Source organism: Eleutherodactylus coqui, chromosome 8, assembly GCF_035609145.1.
Source record: "Eleutherodactylus coqui strain aEleCoq1 chromosome 8, aEleCoq1.hap1, whole genome shotgun sequence".
Lineage (NCBI taxonomy): Eukaryota > Metazoa > Chordata > Amphibia > Anura > Eleutherodactylidae > Eleutherodactylus > Eleutherodactylus coqui.
Genome location: NC_089844.1, coordinates 68,600,746 through 68,617,685, shown reverse-complemented (window position 1 = coordinate 68,617,685; position 16,940 = coordinate 68,600,746). Strand labels below are relative to the sequence as shown.

Below are 16,940 nucleotides of genomic sequence, written 5' to 3'. Positions count from 1 at the left end.
TGTAATAAAGTTATATGTTTATATTTACCTTGTGGACTAATAGTAACTTTTTTTGGAAGTGAATAAGGCAGCTTCTCTTCCTGAAGATGTTCTTCAATAATTTCTGGAACTTTAAAGATATTAGTAAGTTCACAAATTAGTATGTTCTCTCAGCCATAGAATATAGTGTAGATATTGTAGAATCCATGTTATCTACCTTTGACTTGATGCACTAATTCTTTCTTGGATACAATCTGTTGAGGCTTCTCTTCTGTCTTTTTGGATACCTCTATTATTAAATAGATAGTGCTTTTTGTGATCTACAGTGTCATTAGCTAAAAGTAAGGACTTATTATACCACCTACTAGTCTTACTACAGTTGTAAATATACCTTTAATAGTGGGTTTTGTTTCTTTCTTAACCTTTAGTACTTTTTCTTCTGGAGCCAATTTCTTAGAAGCCTCAGGAGCTTTAAAGAGATTAGTAAAAACTTTACAGTTAGCATCAGCTTTCATCCTTTCTAAGATACAAATTTAGCGAATACAACTCTACCTTCCACAGGATGAACTACTTCCTTGGTGACAACTTTTGTTATTTTTTCTTCTGTCTTTCTTGAAACATCTGTCACTTAAAGATATTAGTAAAGTTTTAGTTTAAACAGGGTAATCACTAATTTCTAACTTAACTCTGGCCACTGGAAAACGATGTACCTTTGGAAGGAGGAGCTACTTTAGTAGGAATTGAATGAGGAGGCGTTTCTTCTTCGGTAGAATAAGGAGGTTTTAGCATTTCTTTAAAAGAAATATATTGCATTTAGCAATTGACATAGTATCAAATGCACACTATAGTTCAATTTAAGAATTTAAGTTAATATACCTTCAGTTGCTATTATTTCTGGAGGAGACACAATGTGTATTTTTTCTTCCTCTCTCTTGAGTAATTCTATTGTTAAAAAAGTTGTACCATTTTAGGATGTACATAAAATTTCATGTAGCCTAAGAACTAGTTTTATTACTAAAATATTATACCTTCAACAGGGGTCACTGCTTTTCTTTGAGAGGCTGTAGCCTCAATTTTTTCTCCTAAGGTAAATTTTAAAGGAAATTAAATTGTATAAGGTTAAAGATAGAAAAATACCTGTATAATATTAACACTATTATGGGCAGATCTACAGTTAACTAAAATTAACTCCATATAACAAAAATATATATACCTTTTGGACCAACAGTAACTTTTTTGGGAAGTGAATAAGGCAACTTCTCTTCTTGAAGATGTTCTTCAATAATGTCTGGAACTTTAAATATATTAGTAAGACCACAAGTTAATATGTTCTCTCAGCCATAGAATATGCTGTAGATATTGTAGAATCCATGTTATCTACCTTTGACTTGATGAACTAATTCTTTCTTGGAAACAATCTGTTGAGGCTTCTCTTCTGCCTTTTTGGATACCTCTGTTATTAAACAGATAGTGCTTTTTGTGATCTACAGTGTCATTAACTAAAAGTAAGGACTTACTATCCCCCGTACTACTCTTACTACAATTGTGACTATACCTTTAATGGTGGACTTAGTTTCTTTCTTAACCTTTAGTACTTTTTCTTCTGGAGCCAATTTCTTAGAAGCCTCAGGAGCTTTAAAGATATTAGTAATAACTTTACAGTTAACATCAACTTTAACCCTTTCTAAGACACTAATAACCAAAAAAAACCTCTACCTTCCACATGATGAACTACTTCTTTGGTGACAGTTTTTGTTATTTTTTCTTCTGCCTTCCTTGAAACATCTGCTACTTAAAGATATTAGTAAAGTTTTAATTTATACAGGGTAATAAGTAATTTCTAATGTAATTCTAGTCACTGGTAAACAATATACCTTTGGAAGAAGGAGCTGCTTTAGTAGGAATTGGAAGAGTAGGCTTTCCTTCATCAGCAGAATAAGGAGCTTTTATAATTTCTTTAAAAGAAATACATTGCATTCAGCAATTCATTTAGCATTAAATGCACACTATAGTTTAATTTAAGAATTTAAGTTAATATACCTTCAGTTGCTATTATTTCTGGAGAAGACACAATATGCATTTTTTCTTCTTCTCTCTTGAGTAATTCTATTGTTAAAAAAGTAGTACTATTTTATGATGTACATAACATTTCAGTTAGCCTAAGAACTATTTTTTTTATTATAGCAATATACCTTCAACAGAGGGAACTGCCTTTCTTTGAGAGGTTGTAGCCTCAATTTTTTCTCCTAAATTAAATTTTAAAGGAAATTAAATTGTACAAGGTAAAAGTTAGAAAAACAACTATTTAATATAAATTCTGTTATGAGGAGATCTAAAGTTAACTCTATTTAACAAAGTTATATATACCTCGTGGAACAACAGTAGCTTTTTTTGGAAGTGAATAAGGTAGCTTCTCTTCTTGAAGATGTTCCTCCACAATTTCAGGCGCTTTAAAGATATTAGTAAGACTTTAAAAGAATGCTTAACAACAAAACTTAATATAACTGCATTATACATGTCGATATGAATTATTTTAAATTAGTATATGACTATCCAGAAATAAGGCATAATATACCTTTTTCAAAAGAAGCAACATCTTTTTTGGCAGGAATGTGATGCGCTTTTTCTCTTTCAGTTGGTTCTTGGGGAAACAAGATTTTAGTAAGACATTAGAAATAGAGCAGAGACAAAGAAAGACCACAACATAAGGTAATGCCAATTCAATGACAAACATACTGTAAGTATAAATGCTGGACTATGATCATAGTATTGTATACCTTTGGCAAGTGGGACAGCTACTTTTTTGGAAGGTTTTCGAAGCACTTTTTCCTGTTGAGCAACCTCTTGAGGAATCTCAGGTACTTTAAAGATATTAGTATGACTTTAGCAACAGTGGACTAAACAACATAGATAACTGACATTTATGACATTTATAAAAATATACATAACATACATATAAAAGAATGAGGCATATAGTATACCTTTCTTATGTGGAACAGGCTTCCTATCCATAGTGGGAGGAGAAATCTCAATTTCTTCAGTAACTGCTATCACCTCTTCAGTCACTTAAAAGATATTAGTTGTTCTTAAGATTTTTATACCATCACATAATAACAGACAACACACACATAAACAGGTTGCACACATTATAAAGGATGTCATTAAATGTATCAAAACATAAAAGAAAACAAACTTTTAAAGACAGCTAATATACAACCAATATCTACCTTCAAAAGTGCTAGTTACTTCTTCTAGCATTTCTTCTGGAACTTCAGCGACTTTAAAGGAATGTGAATAATAAATGTTCATTTATGTGTATGCTTCCATGTTTTAAAAACAATTAGGATGTCTTAAGATTTAGCTGTTTTACCTTTAAATGGTGGGGTAATATCTTTTCGGAGTACAGGTGTTCGCTCTTGCTGTTTTGGGGCAGTTTTCTCTGGTAATTCAGAGACTTTAAAATAAATAGAATAAGGTGGATTTTCTAATCTTACATATATGAGTCTGTAATGTTGATGTAATTATTTTAACTATTTATTATGAATTATAAGGCACACATAGCAACTGCCATTCTAGTATAGCAACATGAATACAACCAATACCTTTAAGAGGGGGGGCAGTTGGGATGTCTTTCTTAGAGATAGGTGTAGGTATTTTCTGCTCTGCAGTGACTTTAGTAGGAGCCTTTGGTGCTTGAAGGTAAATATACAAATTTTAGTAATCTCTTCCTAAATAGGAAATGATTTAGACTTCACTAATACATCACTACACCATTATTTTGGTATAGTACATATATTTTGTACCTTTTGCCTGTGGTACGTCTCTTTTAAAGGGCTTAAGGCTCACTTTGTCCTCAGGTTCTAGTGTAGGCACTTAAAGATATTAGTAACAGTTATATTTCTTACTAAACAGAAAACAACACAAAATTGAACACAACAAGTGTAAATAATGTGTACCTTCGGTAGGCTTTGGTTTCTTATGTATTATTTTAACCTTCTCTTCAGGAACTGCCATCTTTGGTGGTTCTGGCACTAAAAATATTGTATATTTTACTAACAGCATCAATACTGTTATATATGTACAACACATCGGTACTATTTACAAAAGGAATATTAGCTTTTGGTCCCCTCGTGCAAGCACCAAGTCATGACCGAATCCTAGGGCGATGTCACATCTTGGCAGACTGTTTTTGCCTTCCCCAGTCATCTTTACTTATTTTACCTTGGAAGGATGGAAGGCTGAGTCAACCTTGAGCCGGCTACCTAAGCCATGCAGGGATTGAACCCGCAACCTTCAGGTTGTGAGCAAGAGCTTAGGACTGCATTCTGCTGCCTTAACACTCTGCACCACACAAGGCTCTAAGTTAAGTAATATCCCATACTTATTAGACAATGATTTTTTTTAAAGAAAGAAAAGGTTGCCACTTTTATCTGTATTTCAACCGAATAATCAAATTGATATATACTTTTTCCCTATAGGGAAACTAACAGCCGCTATTTAGTGGTGTGAAAAAATTGTGTTTTCATTCCACATTAGAGCAAAATATAAAGTACTATTGCCAACTGGTTATAAAATATATCATTGCCTATTCTAAAGTATGTTTTTTTAAGTTATACACTGTACATAGATCGACAAAATGGAGCATTTAAAAATCTGATTTTTCTCCAACATCATCAAGTCTATAGCACATAATATTTTTTGCCTTTCTCTGGATCAAGAAGCTATGTCTGAGAAAAGTTAAACTTGATGTACTTTTTTCAACTTATATCACTATGTACTATTGTGTATGTATGTTGAAAATAGAGTTAGAACCAAATGAGATATAAGATTGCAATACAATTATTTCAAAGACTGACAACAGTTAAAAAGACAAAACAAAAATACATACATGTCTAAAGATGTTAGTAACATTGAAACTAAAGACTTTTGATGAATACCTTTAACTACTGGAGTAACAGTCTTTTTAGGTAATTCAGTAAGCTCTTCTACCTCTGGTGAAGCAGTCTTCCATACCTCAGGCACTTTAAAGATAATATTATCACTTACTATAGTCCGTACTCCTATTTTTTTTTTAATGCAATCAGTATTTGAAAGAAAACCGTGGTCACCTATTACTTACCCTCTATTATTAAGCAGTAGAGCTGAGCAAGCATGCTCGGATAAGGCAGTTACTCGAGCGAGCATTGCTCTTCTCGAGTAACTGCATTCTCGTCCGAGCAGGCTTGGGGGGGCGGTGGGTGGTAGCGGGGGGGAGAGAGAGAGATCTCTCTCACTCTCCCCCCCGCTACCCCCCGAGCCTGCTCGGATGAGAATGCAGTTACTCAAGAAGAGAGATGCTCGCTGGAGTAACTGCCTTATCCGAGCGTGCTTGCTCATCTCTATTAAACAGTCATTTATTTAAATGCTGTTTTCTAATGATGTTAAAACACAAGACAGAGGATTACATGTCAAATGTTTATATAGTCTGGGATTTGATTTGCCTGTGCAGCGAGATGTATGTTTTTGTACATCCCTCATTACTACAACATTTATAAGGATGCATGTGTTGCTAAATGTCAAGAACCAATCTGTTCATCTTTTTGTCATCATGATAACATGTATAAAATAAATCCGAGTATATAGAGATATGGACTATAATTATAAAGAAGTCATCATTTTATATACCTTTAGCAGCTGGTGCTTCTGGAATGACTTTTGCCACTTTTTCTTCAGGAAGAATCTTCTTAGGTGCTTCATGCACTTTAAAGAATATTATATTTGTTTTAAGAATAAGCAAAAAACAATACAAAAGGCAGTACACTAAGAAGAACAAACTACAATGATACCAACAGAGAAAGACAAAAAGGAACTTATCAGCAAGATTTTATAAGGAAAATTACCACATGTAAATTTAAATAAACACAGTTTAAGACGGGACGTATTTTTACAGAACAGAAGAGATTTTAGGAATACACTTTTAAGAGTACAATGTATACCTTTAACTGGAAGAGCCTCATCTTTTTTGGGTGTGGGCTCTCGTGCCTTCTCTTCTGGTATAAAGCGTTTAGGTGGCTCAGGCACTTTAAAAAGGTTTTAAATTTGTTAAGATGTGAGGGAATTGGCACATATACAACATTGTAGACTACATATACTACATAGTATGTGACATGAAACATACAAATATGTACTAAAGAGGAACATTGATAAGTAAAGATCTATATTTAGAGGTATACCTTTGGCAGGTGTAACCTCTTCTTTTTTAGCAGTGGGAACTGGCACTTTCTCTGCAGGAGCAGGTGTCTTCCTTAATTCAGGCACTTTAAAAACAATGATTTGTTAAAACTATTGGGTCCTCAACTATGTGTACTTCACTACAAAAACACTAGCCTATCTAGCAATGAAATAATTATTTTATGAGCTTTATACATGAAGATAGAGTAGGTATGTGAAAAAGCTTTCAAAATTACAGCTTGAAACATTCAATATACTTATAAGAGGTGGATTTTCCATGGGAACTTTTATACTTTCCCATCACTTTAAAAATACAGGTTTTATTTCTATATTTTTAATGATTTGTTACATTTACACAACACATATGAAAGGAGGACACAGCTTACATGGCTCATTTATGAAAGGTAGACAAAACAAATAATACACTTAACATATACATTATATCATTATGCTGCCAAAAAGAAAAGTACCTTTGGCTGGTGGTGCTTCTTCTTTTTTAGCTGCTGGAATTGGTACTTTTTTGGCCACTTCAGGTACTTTAAAAACATCACATGCAGTCATAAGAATGGCTTTACAAGCCTTATAACAGTCACATATTACACAAAACACACCAACAAACACAGTATACCATTAAAGAACATTGAAACATAGGAAAGTTTACCTAATAAAAAGGCAAATTCAATTGTACTGGCCACAAGACTTTTAGCAAGACTTTTAGAATGTCCATATTAATGTGGATATGATACAATAGAGATTGATATACAATAGACATAAAATAAGATATAAATGTAAGATGACATAAACATTCACATAAAAAAGATTTTAAAGGTTATAAAGACTTTAGTTTTAAGACAATGTACCAATAATAATGTTACTACCTTTGGGAGCAGGCACTTCTCTTTTAGGAATTACTTTTTCCTCAGGAACACCTCTCTTGGCAATTTCTGGTACTTTAGGGACAGGATTGGAATTTTAGGGATATGTAGGAGCAGCAATAAGCTTTAACATAGTGTTAGGTGAGGTAAGCAATGTACCTTTAGGAGCTGGAACTTCCTCTTTCCTAGGCCCAGCAGCAGGAATCTTGTCCTCTGGGACTACTCTCTTATGCACTTCTGGTGCTTAAAAAATACAGTAGAATGATGGTTTAAGGAAGGCCCTACTCTACTAGGCAGCAATGCTGCAGAACACAAAAGAAAAAGACAATTTCCAGTAAAATAAATAAAGTTGCACTGATGTACCTGCACTGGGAGGAGGGACTTCCTTCTTTGCAGCTGGAATTGGTATTTGCTCTTCAGGTGCAGCTACCTTTGGTCTCTCAGACACTTAAAAGATACAGCATTTCTTGTTGGTTTTTGCAATTGAATATATCTAATGTATATGTATATATATATACACAGACACACACACAAGCACTCAAAACCAAGCACCCAGAAGGAACTGTCAAAATCTAATCAAACTCTCCATGTGTTATTACAATATTAGAGCAAAAGGAGAATTCAGTGCAGAAAACTGAACACTTGGAGGGAAGCTCTAGTACCCTGTTGGACCATCTTCAGCTTGAATGCAAGATGTGATAAAGCAGGCATGGAGGCATACAGGTTTTGTAAGGTATCCTGTTCTATATTGGTCCCTATTTGCTGTAACTGAGCCTCTAGATCGTGCAAACTCATGGGCTGTCGAAGTTGGCATCACAAATGGTCCTACACATTTTCTACTATGATAAATATGATAACTGGGCAGGCCACAGAAGTGTTGCAATGTTGTGGGGGCATTCCTGTTACACCCATGTGTGTGCGGCCAAGCATTACCCTGCTGGAAAATGTGTGTTGTAAGCCCTGCCATGAGAGGCAACACGTGTGGCTGTATGTCCGGAATATTTTGCTGCACTAGTATTGTCCCTTGTACCACTACTAGGACCAACTGTTCTATGCAATGGCCTTCTAGACCATTACATCAGCAGTGGGGGCAGTGTGCCGCTTCATAGCAAAGGCAGGACTTAGGTGTTTACCATCCAGCCTTTTTCATTTTAATTATGTGGTCAACAAGCTCTAGAGAGGAGGAAAAAAAGGTCCACTGCATATATGTTGCCTCTGAGAGCCAGGGGTTGAACCACTTTTAGAGCCTCAGGTGGCAACACTGTTCATCTAAACATGCCACAACTATAATCATTTGCATATCTGCCTAAGATAAAAACAATAACTTCTTCTAGGTGCTTGATTTCTTTTACAAAGAGTATATATATATATATATATATATATATATATTTGATCAGACAAACATGTGCAAGTACATTACAGAAAATTAAGCATAGCTTCTTTTTTTTTTTCAATTTTAGACACCTAAAGATATATTACAAGTTAGGTTCACAACTTATCGTGTTCAATAACTTGTCAACAAGAAGTTGCTTAGAAGTTGCAAGAAACACAGAGCAAACATTGTAACAAACACAAGACATTGCTTATATGCAGTTTTAATATTTTCTAAATAAATGCAACATTTCAGAAGAAAGTGATTTAAGAAGCACAGAGGAAACATACCCACAAGGAAAAAAGTTCTGCATAAGGGTAAATGCACATGGACAATATTTTTATTCATTTCTCCAAAAAAAATTGGACAGACACCGCACCCATTCATTTGAATAGGTGTATACACAGTAAAAAAAAAATAGCAGCATGTCCTATTCTTGTCCATTTCTCGAATGAAAATAGCACATGTACAAGTGCATTGGACAACTTTTGGATGGGATGTCCATGTGCTATCCGATGTGAGTTGTGCCCAAGAATATCAAGTGCAACTTTAAATTCCTCCTTGTGCATGTAGCCTTCCTGAATAGACTTTTTGTGAAGTTACAAAATATAATGGAGTGTATTTTCTCAGTGTAGAAAGAAAACATCTCTATTAATTTTGCTTTTAAAGATTGCATTTAAGCAAGCGTAAAACACAAAAGGACAGTTGTGTGGTGATTGAATACTGGTTTTTTTTTTTTATTTTACTTCAGCGTGCAAGACTAAAGAACGTGCTTGCTCCCATAAGCATTATACCTTTGGTTGGTTGAATCCTTTCTTCAGGAACTGGTTTCTTTGGTGCTTCAGGAACTTTGAACATAAGAGTTTTGTATAAGAATATTTTGGAATAACAACTTTCGAAAACATCAACGACTACTAATACAAACACTTGGGTAAACATACAAACAGCAGGGTACTTCACTATACTAGTTCAAGATGGACAATTAGAGACACACAAATATACAACAGCCTGAGCCATTTTCAGCACCGCAAATCAGTATTATTATTAATGACTATGTAATTGGTTGGTATAGGGTTGTTCACGGAAATTATTTTGCACATAAAGAAAATTGAACAAAAATACAACCCCTATCTGATAAAAGAAATAGCAAGTCCATTGATAAAAACAATAAGAAATGTATATATAAAAGTATGTTGCATTTTTTACATGCTCTGTGCTTGCTAGGCTGCATTGCTAATAGGTGACATAGGGTCCTTTTACATGGGACGACTGTCGGGCGCTTAAGCATCTGACAGTTGTCCAAGCAATTATCGCTCCTGTGCTTTCAATTAGAAGCAATCATTTTTTTAGTGAATGGAGGGGAGGTGCTCCAGAAATCACTTCCAGCTACCTGCCTCCATTCACAGTAAACAAGCAGTCATTCATAGATATACGATTGCTTATTAACAGAGGCAGATCAAGGTTTAATTTTTATGCCTGCATAAGCTGAACAACGTACAATAAAAAAATGAATTATTATTTGCCATTCAGTCGCTGGCAGCATTAACACTCAACAGTTATTGCTGAGATTCACACAATCCATCATAAATCTGAATGAATCATTCAGTGTAAAAGGGTCCATACTAGAGTTGAGCAAACATTCCCGTCTGAGCTTGATGCTCGTTCGAGTATTAGCATACTCGATGGTGCTTGTTACTCAAGCGACTACCACGCCGTGTTCAACCCCGCCACGTTTTGACCCTGTATTACCACTTCCTGCTGTGATGTGCCAGCGTGCGCACGTCCACAGCAGTATGTGGCTGGCTGGTGGAAAGAAAGAAAAGAGAGAGAAAAAAATACAAAAATGCTCGAGTCTCCCATTGACTTCTCGAATATTACGAAAAGCTCGACTCGAATAACGAGCACCCGAGCATTTTGGTGCTCGCTCATCTCTAGTCCATACTAGAATCTCCAGCTGTATTCTGCAGGAAATTTATGATCAATGCCATGGTTTACAGCATTAAACTCTTAAAACAAATGACATCGTTTCGAAGCAGATCAAATAGTCACCTCTTCTCTACCGCTGAACACATTTTTACTGCTTAGATTAAAATGAATTGACATAGCAAGCTGAGTAACTTTGTAAATGCATTGCATTACATATCTCACAATATCAAATAAAACTTAAAATGCCATTTTAGAGACATGGATACTCCCAACTGACTGCAATAACATGTTGGCCCAATATATTGATACTGAGAGCAAGAACCCTTTTTTTAACTGGATAACACAGTAAGAAACATATGTTTTTTTTACTGTGGTATTGTCACTAGTACGTTACAGTTTAATGTGCTTTTACACGCAACATTTATCGTTCAGATTTTGGCGAACCAGAGAGAATCTGAATGATAATCGTTTCGTGTAAATGCATGCACCGATTGAACGGAAAGGGAGAAGTCTTTCATTTTCATTCGCCGTTCAGTTGCTGCATGCAGAAAAATTAACAATGCATCGTTTCGTGTAAACAGGCAGTCGTTCACTTATGAATGACTGCTGACTTACTGTGAATGGAGGCAGGCAGAATGGAACAATAGCAGGTCTGCTCTGCCACCATGCAGTCAGCAATGCTCATTGCTGTGTAAAAGCACAGAGATGATTAGTGTTGAGACGAACTGTCGGACATCTGTTGACTGACAGTTTGTTGCGTGTAAAAGCATTGTTATTTTACTGCCCAGAGCTGCATTCAGGTCTGTAACTAATTGTCCCACTGCACTGTCAGTTTCCAATGAGGACAAATAGAACTTCATTATGAATAACAAGAAAATAAAGTAAACTATTTACAAAGTCATTAAAACCTTTTCCAATCCACTGTCTGACGTCTAAAGACATTCTGATTGAAGTCTGTACAGCTCCGATGTCAGAAGACATCCGGCAGGGTATTCTTACTGTATATTATTGGCTGCTCTGCTGTCGAGGGACCTCTCCAGCATGTCACATACCGCAGTACTGGCTCTAGCCAGCAGATGGTGCCATTGTAAAATGACATAAAGAGAAAGACCCCCTAGGAAACCCTGAATGCAAAATTGGATTGCAAAGGGTTAAACCTTGTTTATATAAATTAAATCTAGATATAAACTTTAAAATGATGTTCAAAATTGTATATACTGTTTAAGCATTTGTCAGGAAAATAATAAATTTTCTGACAATCTATGGATTATCTTATGCTACTGTATAATTGTCAGAGCTTACAATTTATTTAGCATGCAAGAAAAGCTTTTAACAAACAGCTACCAATAACCAACCATGAACCAAGATCATGACTACTTACTGGACCTTGAAAGTCACAACTGCTGAAAACTGTCAAATTATTGTCATATTGTATAGTGTAAATCAAATATGATTTTGCATTTTTGAATGGGATTCATGCTTGTTAGCTCTTAGTATTAAATATTTTAAATATATCCATAGAAACCTAACTTCTGAAAAGATATCTGACACATAGCCCATACAGCAAGTATTCTTTTGCCTATATTCTTTACACCTAGTTAGGTGATGGTAGAAGTAAACTTGGCTTGAACACATTGCAGCCTGTATTTTAAAGTACTCTCTTCTATTAAACATAGGAAAGCTCTATGTCTAGATACCAGATGTTTTTTTCAGAATGACACACTTTCCTTGTTACTGTCTTTATTCTATTGTTTGTGATACAAAATTACAAATAAACTATTTAAATTGAAGTACTCTCTGCTGATTCATTTTAAAGTTTCATTAATTTCTAAGACTATATTTAAGTAATTTGCATAGTGTAGATAACATTTTAAACTACCTTTGCCTGGTCGCAATTTCATTGTTGGAGCTTCCTCTTCTACCCTCTCCTCTGGAATGGGCTTCTTAATGTCCTTAGAAACTTTAAAAATATTGCAATTTTTAGCCGAGTAAGATGTTAAAAGGCAAAAAGATTAGACATACAACATTAAACATTGTTTTCCTGAGTTGAGGGAAAAAGTCTGGTTAGTTATGAAGATGGAGGTGCGTTCACACCTTAAGAGTTTTAAGATGATGACAACAGACAACACGAAACATGACAATGATGAAGATAATATGAGTAAAGAATTAAAATGGGGTTGAATAATTTCCTGCTAACATGAAGAGCTTATATACCTTTAACATGTACAACTTCTTCTTTCTTAGACACAGTAATAGCTTCCTTTACTTTTGGAACGGGTTTCTTATACTCTTCAGGCACTTTAAAGAGATTTGTTTACTTAGATTTTTCAAGAGTATAAGGAAGACATAACACATACAACAAAAACAAACTAATGGTGGAAACTACGCCTGATGTGCCCTAACAGATAATCTGCCTAGTTGGTCAATATAATATATAATGCATCCATTATGTAAATGTTAATTATGTACGTACAATAATATAATATAAAATTAATGTGTAATAGGAAAATAATATTATTTAACTCTTCTATGGTACATATTTGTAACCCTTTCCAATTCAATTTACCTGCCAATTGCACACTCCCCAACTCTTATTTATTTTGGGCAGGAAAGCGCATTGTAGCTGTCTGGAAAGTACTCAACAGAAACACATAAATATGATCTGTTATGATGACTTTATTAGCAATTTTTTGAAAATTAACAATTTCTTATCCAGAGTTGGCCCTTGTCCAACATTAAGATTTCACACCATAGCTCTGATGTTGGAGGCTGTTCTGCATATGTATGTTATGTAGAATAGCCTCAGATGTCTGAGCTATGCAGGGAGATCTTAATGTTGGGCAAGGTCCAACTCTGGATTGGAAAGGGTTAAAATATGAAAGCTTGCAGATGAATAATTGTACATGCTAACTCTGTTACTTCAGTATATCCAGTAATGAAAACTTATATACCTTTAGCTGTTGGCACCTTTTTAGGAACACCAATGGGCACTTTTTCAACTGATGTAACCATTTCTGGTTCTATTTATTAAAAGAATATACTGTATGAGGCACTTGGCAATTTCCAGTCATTGACACATATAAGAAGAAAAACACAAACACTAACAACATATATACATACAAATACATACATAAACAAGACATGAAGAAAGTACAATCATAAAATACCTTTTTCCACAAAAACCCTTTCTTTCTTAGAAACAACAGTTGTCACCTTTTCAGCTGAAGCAACTTTTTTAGGTTTTTCCGGTTCTTTGAAAATATGATGTAAAGATTCAGTAAATAAGAAGAATATAAGAGCAATATATTAAACAAACAAGAAGACAAAAACACAAAAAAACATAAACACTAACAAAGGTTACAAAATGGACACCCATTCCACAGCCATCTTTTGTACCTTTTGCTGATGGAACCTCTTTTTTAGTTATGGCTACTTTCTTTTCTATGATGACAGCAGTAGGTTTTCCTGGTACTTTAAAATAGCAATAATATTATTGTAAATATATAATATTGTTAATATGTATTATTAAATTAAATTGAGCTTTCTTTAGACTTAAAAGGACAAATCTTATGGATAGCTATAAGGGGTTGACAAGAAAAAGTGGTCTGCCTTTTTTTCCAGAAATAGCACAGGGTCTGTCCATGGACTGTATCTAGCATTGCAGTTTAGCCCAATACACTTCACTGGAGATGAGTTTCAATACAGCCCGTAGAATGGTGTGGCCGTTTCTGGAAAATTCTTGACAACCCGTTGTATGAATTTATTATATAGTGACTATATTTTAACTTTACTGGCATTGCAGTGTTTTTTTTCCATAACCAAGCTTAAAATCATAGGGCAAACAAAGTGGACAAACAGAAATACTGACATAGATAACATAGAGTGTGATAAAGACTAATACCTTTCTCTTCATAAACCACATCAACTGTTTGGTAAAAGCGTTCTTTTTCTGTTGTTATTCCTGTATCAGGTTCTTCATAAACTTCTTCTTCATAGACTTGCTCCTCTTCATCATCATAGACTTTTTTTCTGGATTCATATGTTATTTCTTCATATCTCTCTTCTTCATGAGTGACTTCTTCATAAACGTCTTCAGGAGGTTCAACAACATAGTATTCTTCAGAAGCTTCTTCGTATTGTTCTTCAGGGGCTTCCTCATACTGCTGTTCATAACTATATTCTTGTGTTCTATAGATCTCCTCTTCTCTATCTGGCTCCTCTTCATAAATGTCTTCTTCAGTCGCTGCAACCTCTTCCTCATAGGTTTCTTCTCTTTCTTGGTAAACACTCTCCTTAAAGATGGCTTCTTTCTTTCTATATACCTTTTCATGTACTTCTTTTTGTTTGTAAGCTGTGGGTTCAATAAGTTCTGGTTTCTCTTCCCTGTGTACCTCAACTACATGAGCTTCCTGAACTTTTCTTGAGGACACTAATATTTAAAAAGAATCACTGATATTAGTATTATTGTTGCTCTTTATTTAATAAAAAACACAAAACCTTCCACTAATCTAAAATACATCAATAATCCTAAAGACCTAATAATTCTACCTGAAACTGGAGTTGTCACTTCTTTTTTAGTAACCGTTATGGCTCGTTTTTCCTCTTCTATAATTTTCTTTGAAATTCCAGGTGCTTTAAGGAGTAATTTCAGTTTCACATGTGAAGATTATAAGACACACGGTACAAAGACACAAACAAGTTACATTTTTAAAGAATACAAAGATAATTCTCAATAGAGCAAGCTTATTTTCCTTCAAACCCATAATCTACCTGCTGGTGTGGGAGCTTCAACTTTTTTGGAAGCAATACGTATCCTAGCTTCTTGCTTCTCTTCAATTTCAGCCACTTAAAGACATATTAATGGGAAGCTTTATGACTTGTCATATATAAGAAATTGTTTACAGGTATTGTAGAAAAAGAGAAGATATGGACAGTAGAATAAACACAAAGGAACATTGTGACAAACACAAGACATTGCTTATATGCAGTCTTTTCATAATAAATTAGATATTTCTAATGAATGCTGGAATTTCTCAAGAAAGTGATGCCTTAAGAAGCAGTGAGGAAATAAATCAAAAGGTAAAAGTTTTGTATAACAGAACAGACTTTCCGTGAAGTTACATAATATCATGGAGTATATTTCCTCATCTCTATTAAAGATTGCATTTAAGCAAGAGTAAAACAGGAACACCCGTATTGTGATTGAGACATTGCTTTTTTCTTTTCATTTTTTTACTTGGCCTACAAGACTAAAGTGCTTGCTTGTTGACATAAGTAGTATACCTTTGGTTGGTGGAATCCTTTCTTCAGGAACTGGTTTCTTTTGAGCTACAGGAACTTTGAACATAAGAGTTTTGTATAAGAATATGCTGGAAAAACAGAACACTTACAAAACATCACAGACTGCTAATATGAACATTTGGTAGACATACAAAGAACAGTGTACCTCACTATAGTAGTAGTTATTGCTAAATAATTAGAGGCAACACATTCGGCACTATACAACAGATTAAGTCATTTTTAGTACTAGGAATTAGAGATGAGCAAGCATAAGGGCAATTACTCGAGCGAACATTGTCCTTAGCGAGTACCTGCCCGCTCGGAAGAAAAGATTCGGGTGTCGGCGCGGGTGAGCGGTGAGTTGCGGGAGTGAGCAGGAGGGAGAGAGGGAGAGAGAGATCTCCCCTCCATTCCCCCCCGCTCTCCTCCACCGCTCCCCGCCCCCCACCGGCACCCGAATCTTTTCTTCCGAGTGGACAGGTACTCGCTAGGGACAATGCTCACTTGAGTAATTGCCCTTAGCGAGTATGCTCGCTCATCTCTACTAGGAATCAATGTTATGATTATAGGGGATTGTATGGGGTTTATTACTAAAATTATATTACATATTTGCACCATTAGGTGTCTAATATAATGGGTGGCAAAGCCACTTTGAAATGTGTTAACTATATAAGCTATTTAATATACCTCTTGCTGGAGGAACTTCAGGTTGTTCTGGAGCAGCTATATGCATCTTTCCAGCAATTTTCTGTTTCTCAACAGCTTCAGGTACTAAGACATAGTAACATGTTTAAGACGTTTAGACTCAAGTAGACATAAACTAAACTAGAACTATACTAGACATATCACAACATGTAAAACACATACAGTGATATATATACCAACAAGACATTTAATGATCACATATAAGTAGAAGAATATTGTACTCCTCATAGGCTTAGCCAGAAAATGTACCTTTGATTGGGGCAACTTTTTCTGTTGTAGAGATAGGAGCAGGTACTTTAGTTGGTGTAGGTACTTTTTCAGCAATGACCTTCTTAGGCATCTCAGGAACTTTGAAATAGCAAATTAATTCTGTGATCACTCTAGATTTTCAGTGAAGTAGCAGGGCATAAGACACACGAATAGCACTTTTATAAACATTTATAACTTGAAAACATGGGTGGACACCAGGCCAGACAAAAGAGGTATAGACACAAAAGACTCAACATGACAGGTCGTTTACAAGATATAACATACTACATGTATGACACTGAGCTTATATTAGTAATCACTTTTTCTGCCTATTTTCATGCATA

The 16,940-nt window shown here is 34.9% G+C and overlaps 1 protein-coding gene across 1 annotated transcript in view; it reads right to left on the bottom strand.

Annotated features, from left to right (window-relative positions):
* Window positions 1-16,940, bottom strand: part of TTN (titin) — a 266,817-nt gene that overhangs the window by 136,425 nt on the left and 113,452 nt on the right. Inside the window, exons 123-163 of the mRNA XM_066577800.1 lie at window positions 16,597-16,695; window positions 16,330-16,413; window positions 15,646-15,699; window positions 15,133-15,207; window positions 14,911-14,994; window positions 14,264-14,791; window positions 13,759-13,833; window positions 13,530-13,613; window positions 13,314-13,382; window positions 12,577-12,660; window positions 12,242-12,322; window positions 9,231-9,284; window positions 7,428-7,511; window positions 7,224-7,307; window positions 7,068-7,139; window positions 6,660-6,725; window positions 6,192-6,275; window positions 5,955-6,038; window positions 5,644-5,718; window positions 4,917-5,000; window positions 3,936-4,010; window positions 3,783-3,851; window positions 3,582-3,671; window positions 3,350-3,433; window positions 3,207-3,257; window positions 2,961-3,044; window positions 2,757-2,840; window positions 2,555-2,620; window positions 2,347-2,427; window positions 2,172-2,225; window positions 2,020-2,085; window positions 1,854-1,934; window positions 1,696-1,770; window positions 1,535-1,612; window positions 1,361-1,432; window positions 1,193-1,273; window positions 1,008-1,061; window positions 856-921; window positions 690-770; window positions 532-606; window positions 371-448 (exon numbers count right to left, since the gene is read on the bottom strand). Coding sequence (XP_066433897.1) covers window positions 371-448; window positions 532-606; window positions 690-770; window positions 856-921; window positions 1,008-1,061; window positions 1,193-1,273; window positions 1,361-1,432; window positions 1,535-1,612; window positions 1,696-1,770; window positions 1,854-1,934; window positions 2,020-2,085; window positions 2,172-2,225; window positions 2,347-2,427; window positions 2,555-2,620; window positions 2,757-2,840; window positions 2,961-3,044; window positions 3,207-3,257; window positions 3,350-3,433; window positions 3,582-3,671; window positions 3,783-3,851; window positions 3,936-4,010; window positions 4,917-5,000; window positions 5,644-5,718; window positions 5,955-6,038; window positions 6,192-6,275; window positions 6,660-6,725; window positions 7,068-7,139; window positions 7,224-7,307; window positions 7,428-7,511; window positions 9,231-9,284; window positions 12,242-12,322; window positions 12,577-12,660; window positions 13,314-13,382; window positions 13,530-13,613; window positions 13,759-13,833; window positions 14,264-14,791; window positions 14,911-14,994; window positions 15,133-15,207; window positions 15,646-15,699; window positions 16,330-16,413; window positions 16,597-16,695 — 3,549 coding nt within the window. The remainder of the gene's footprint in view (window positions 1-370; window positions 449-531; window positions 607-689; window positions 771-855; window positions 922-1,007; window positions 1,062-1,192; window positions 1,274-1,360; window positions 1,433-1,534; window positions 1,613-1,695; window positions 1,771-1,853; window positions 1,935-2,019; window positions 2,086-2,171; window positions 2,226-2,346; window positions 2,428-2,554; window positions 2,621-2,756; window positions 2,841-2,960; window positions 3,045-3,206; window positions 3,258-3,349; window positions 3,434-3,581; window positions 3,672-3,782; window positions 3,852-3,935; window positions 4,011-4,916; window positions 5,001-5,643; window positions 5,719-5,954; window positions 6,039-6,191; window positions 6,276-6,659; window positions 6,726-7,067; window positions 7,140-7,223; window positions 7,308-7,427; window positions 7,512-9,230; window positions 9,285-12,241; window positions 12,323-12,576; window positions 12,661-13,313; window positions 13,383-13,529; window positions 13,614-13,758; window positions 13,834-14,263; window positions 14,792-14,910; window positions 14,995-15,132; window positions 15,208-15,645; window positions 15,700-16,329; window positions 16,414-16,596; window positions 16,696-16,940) is intronic.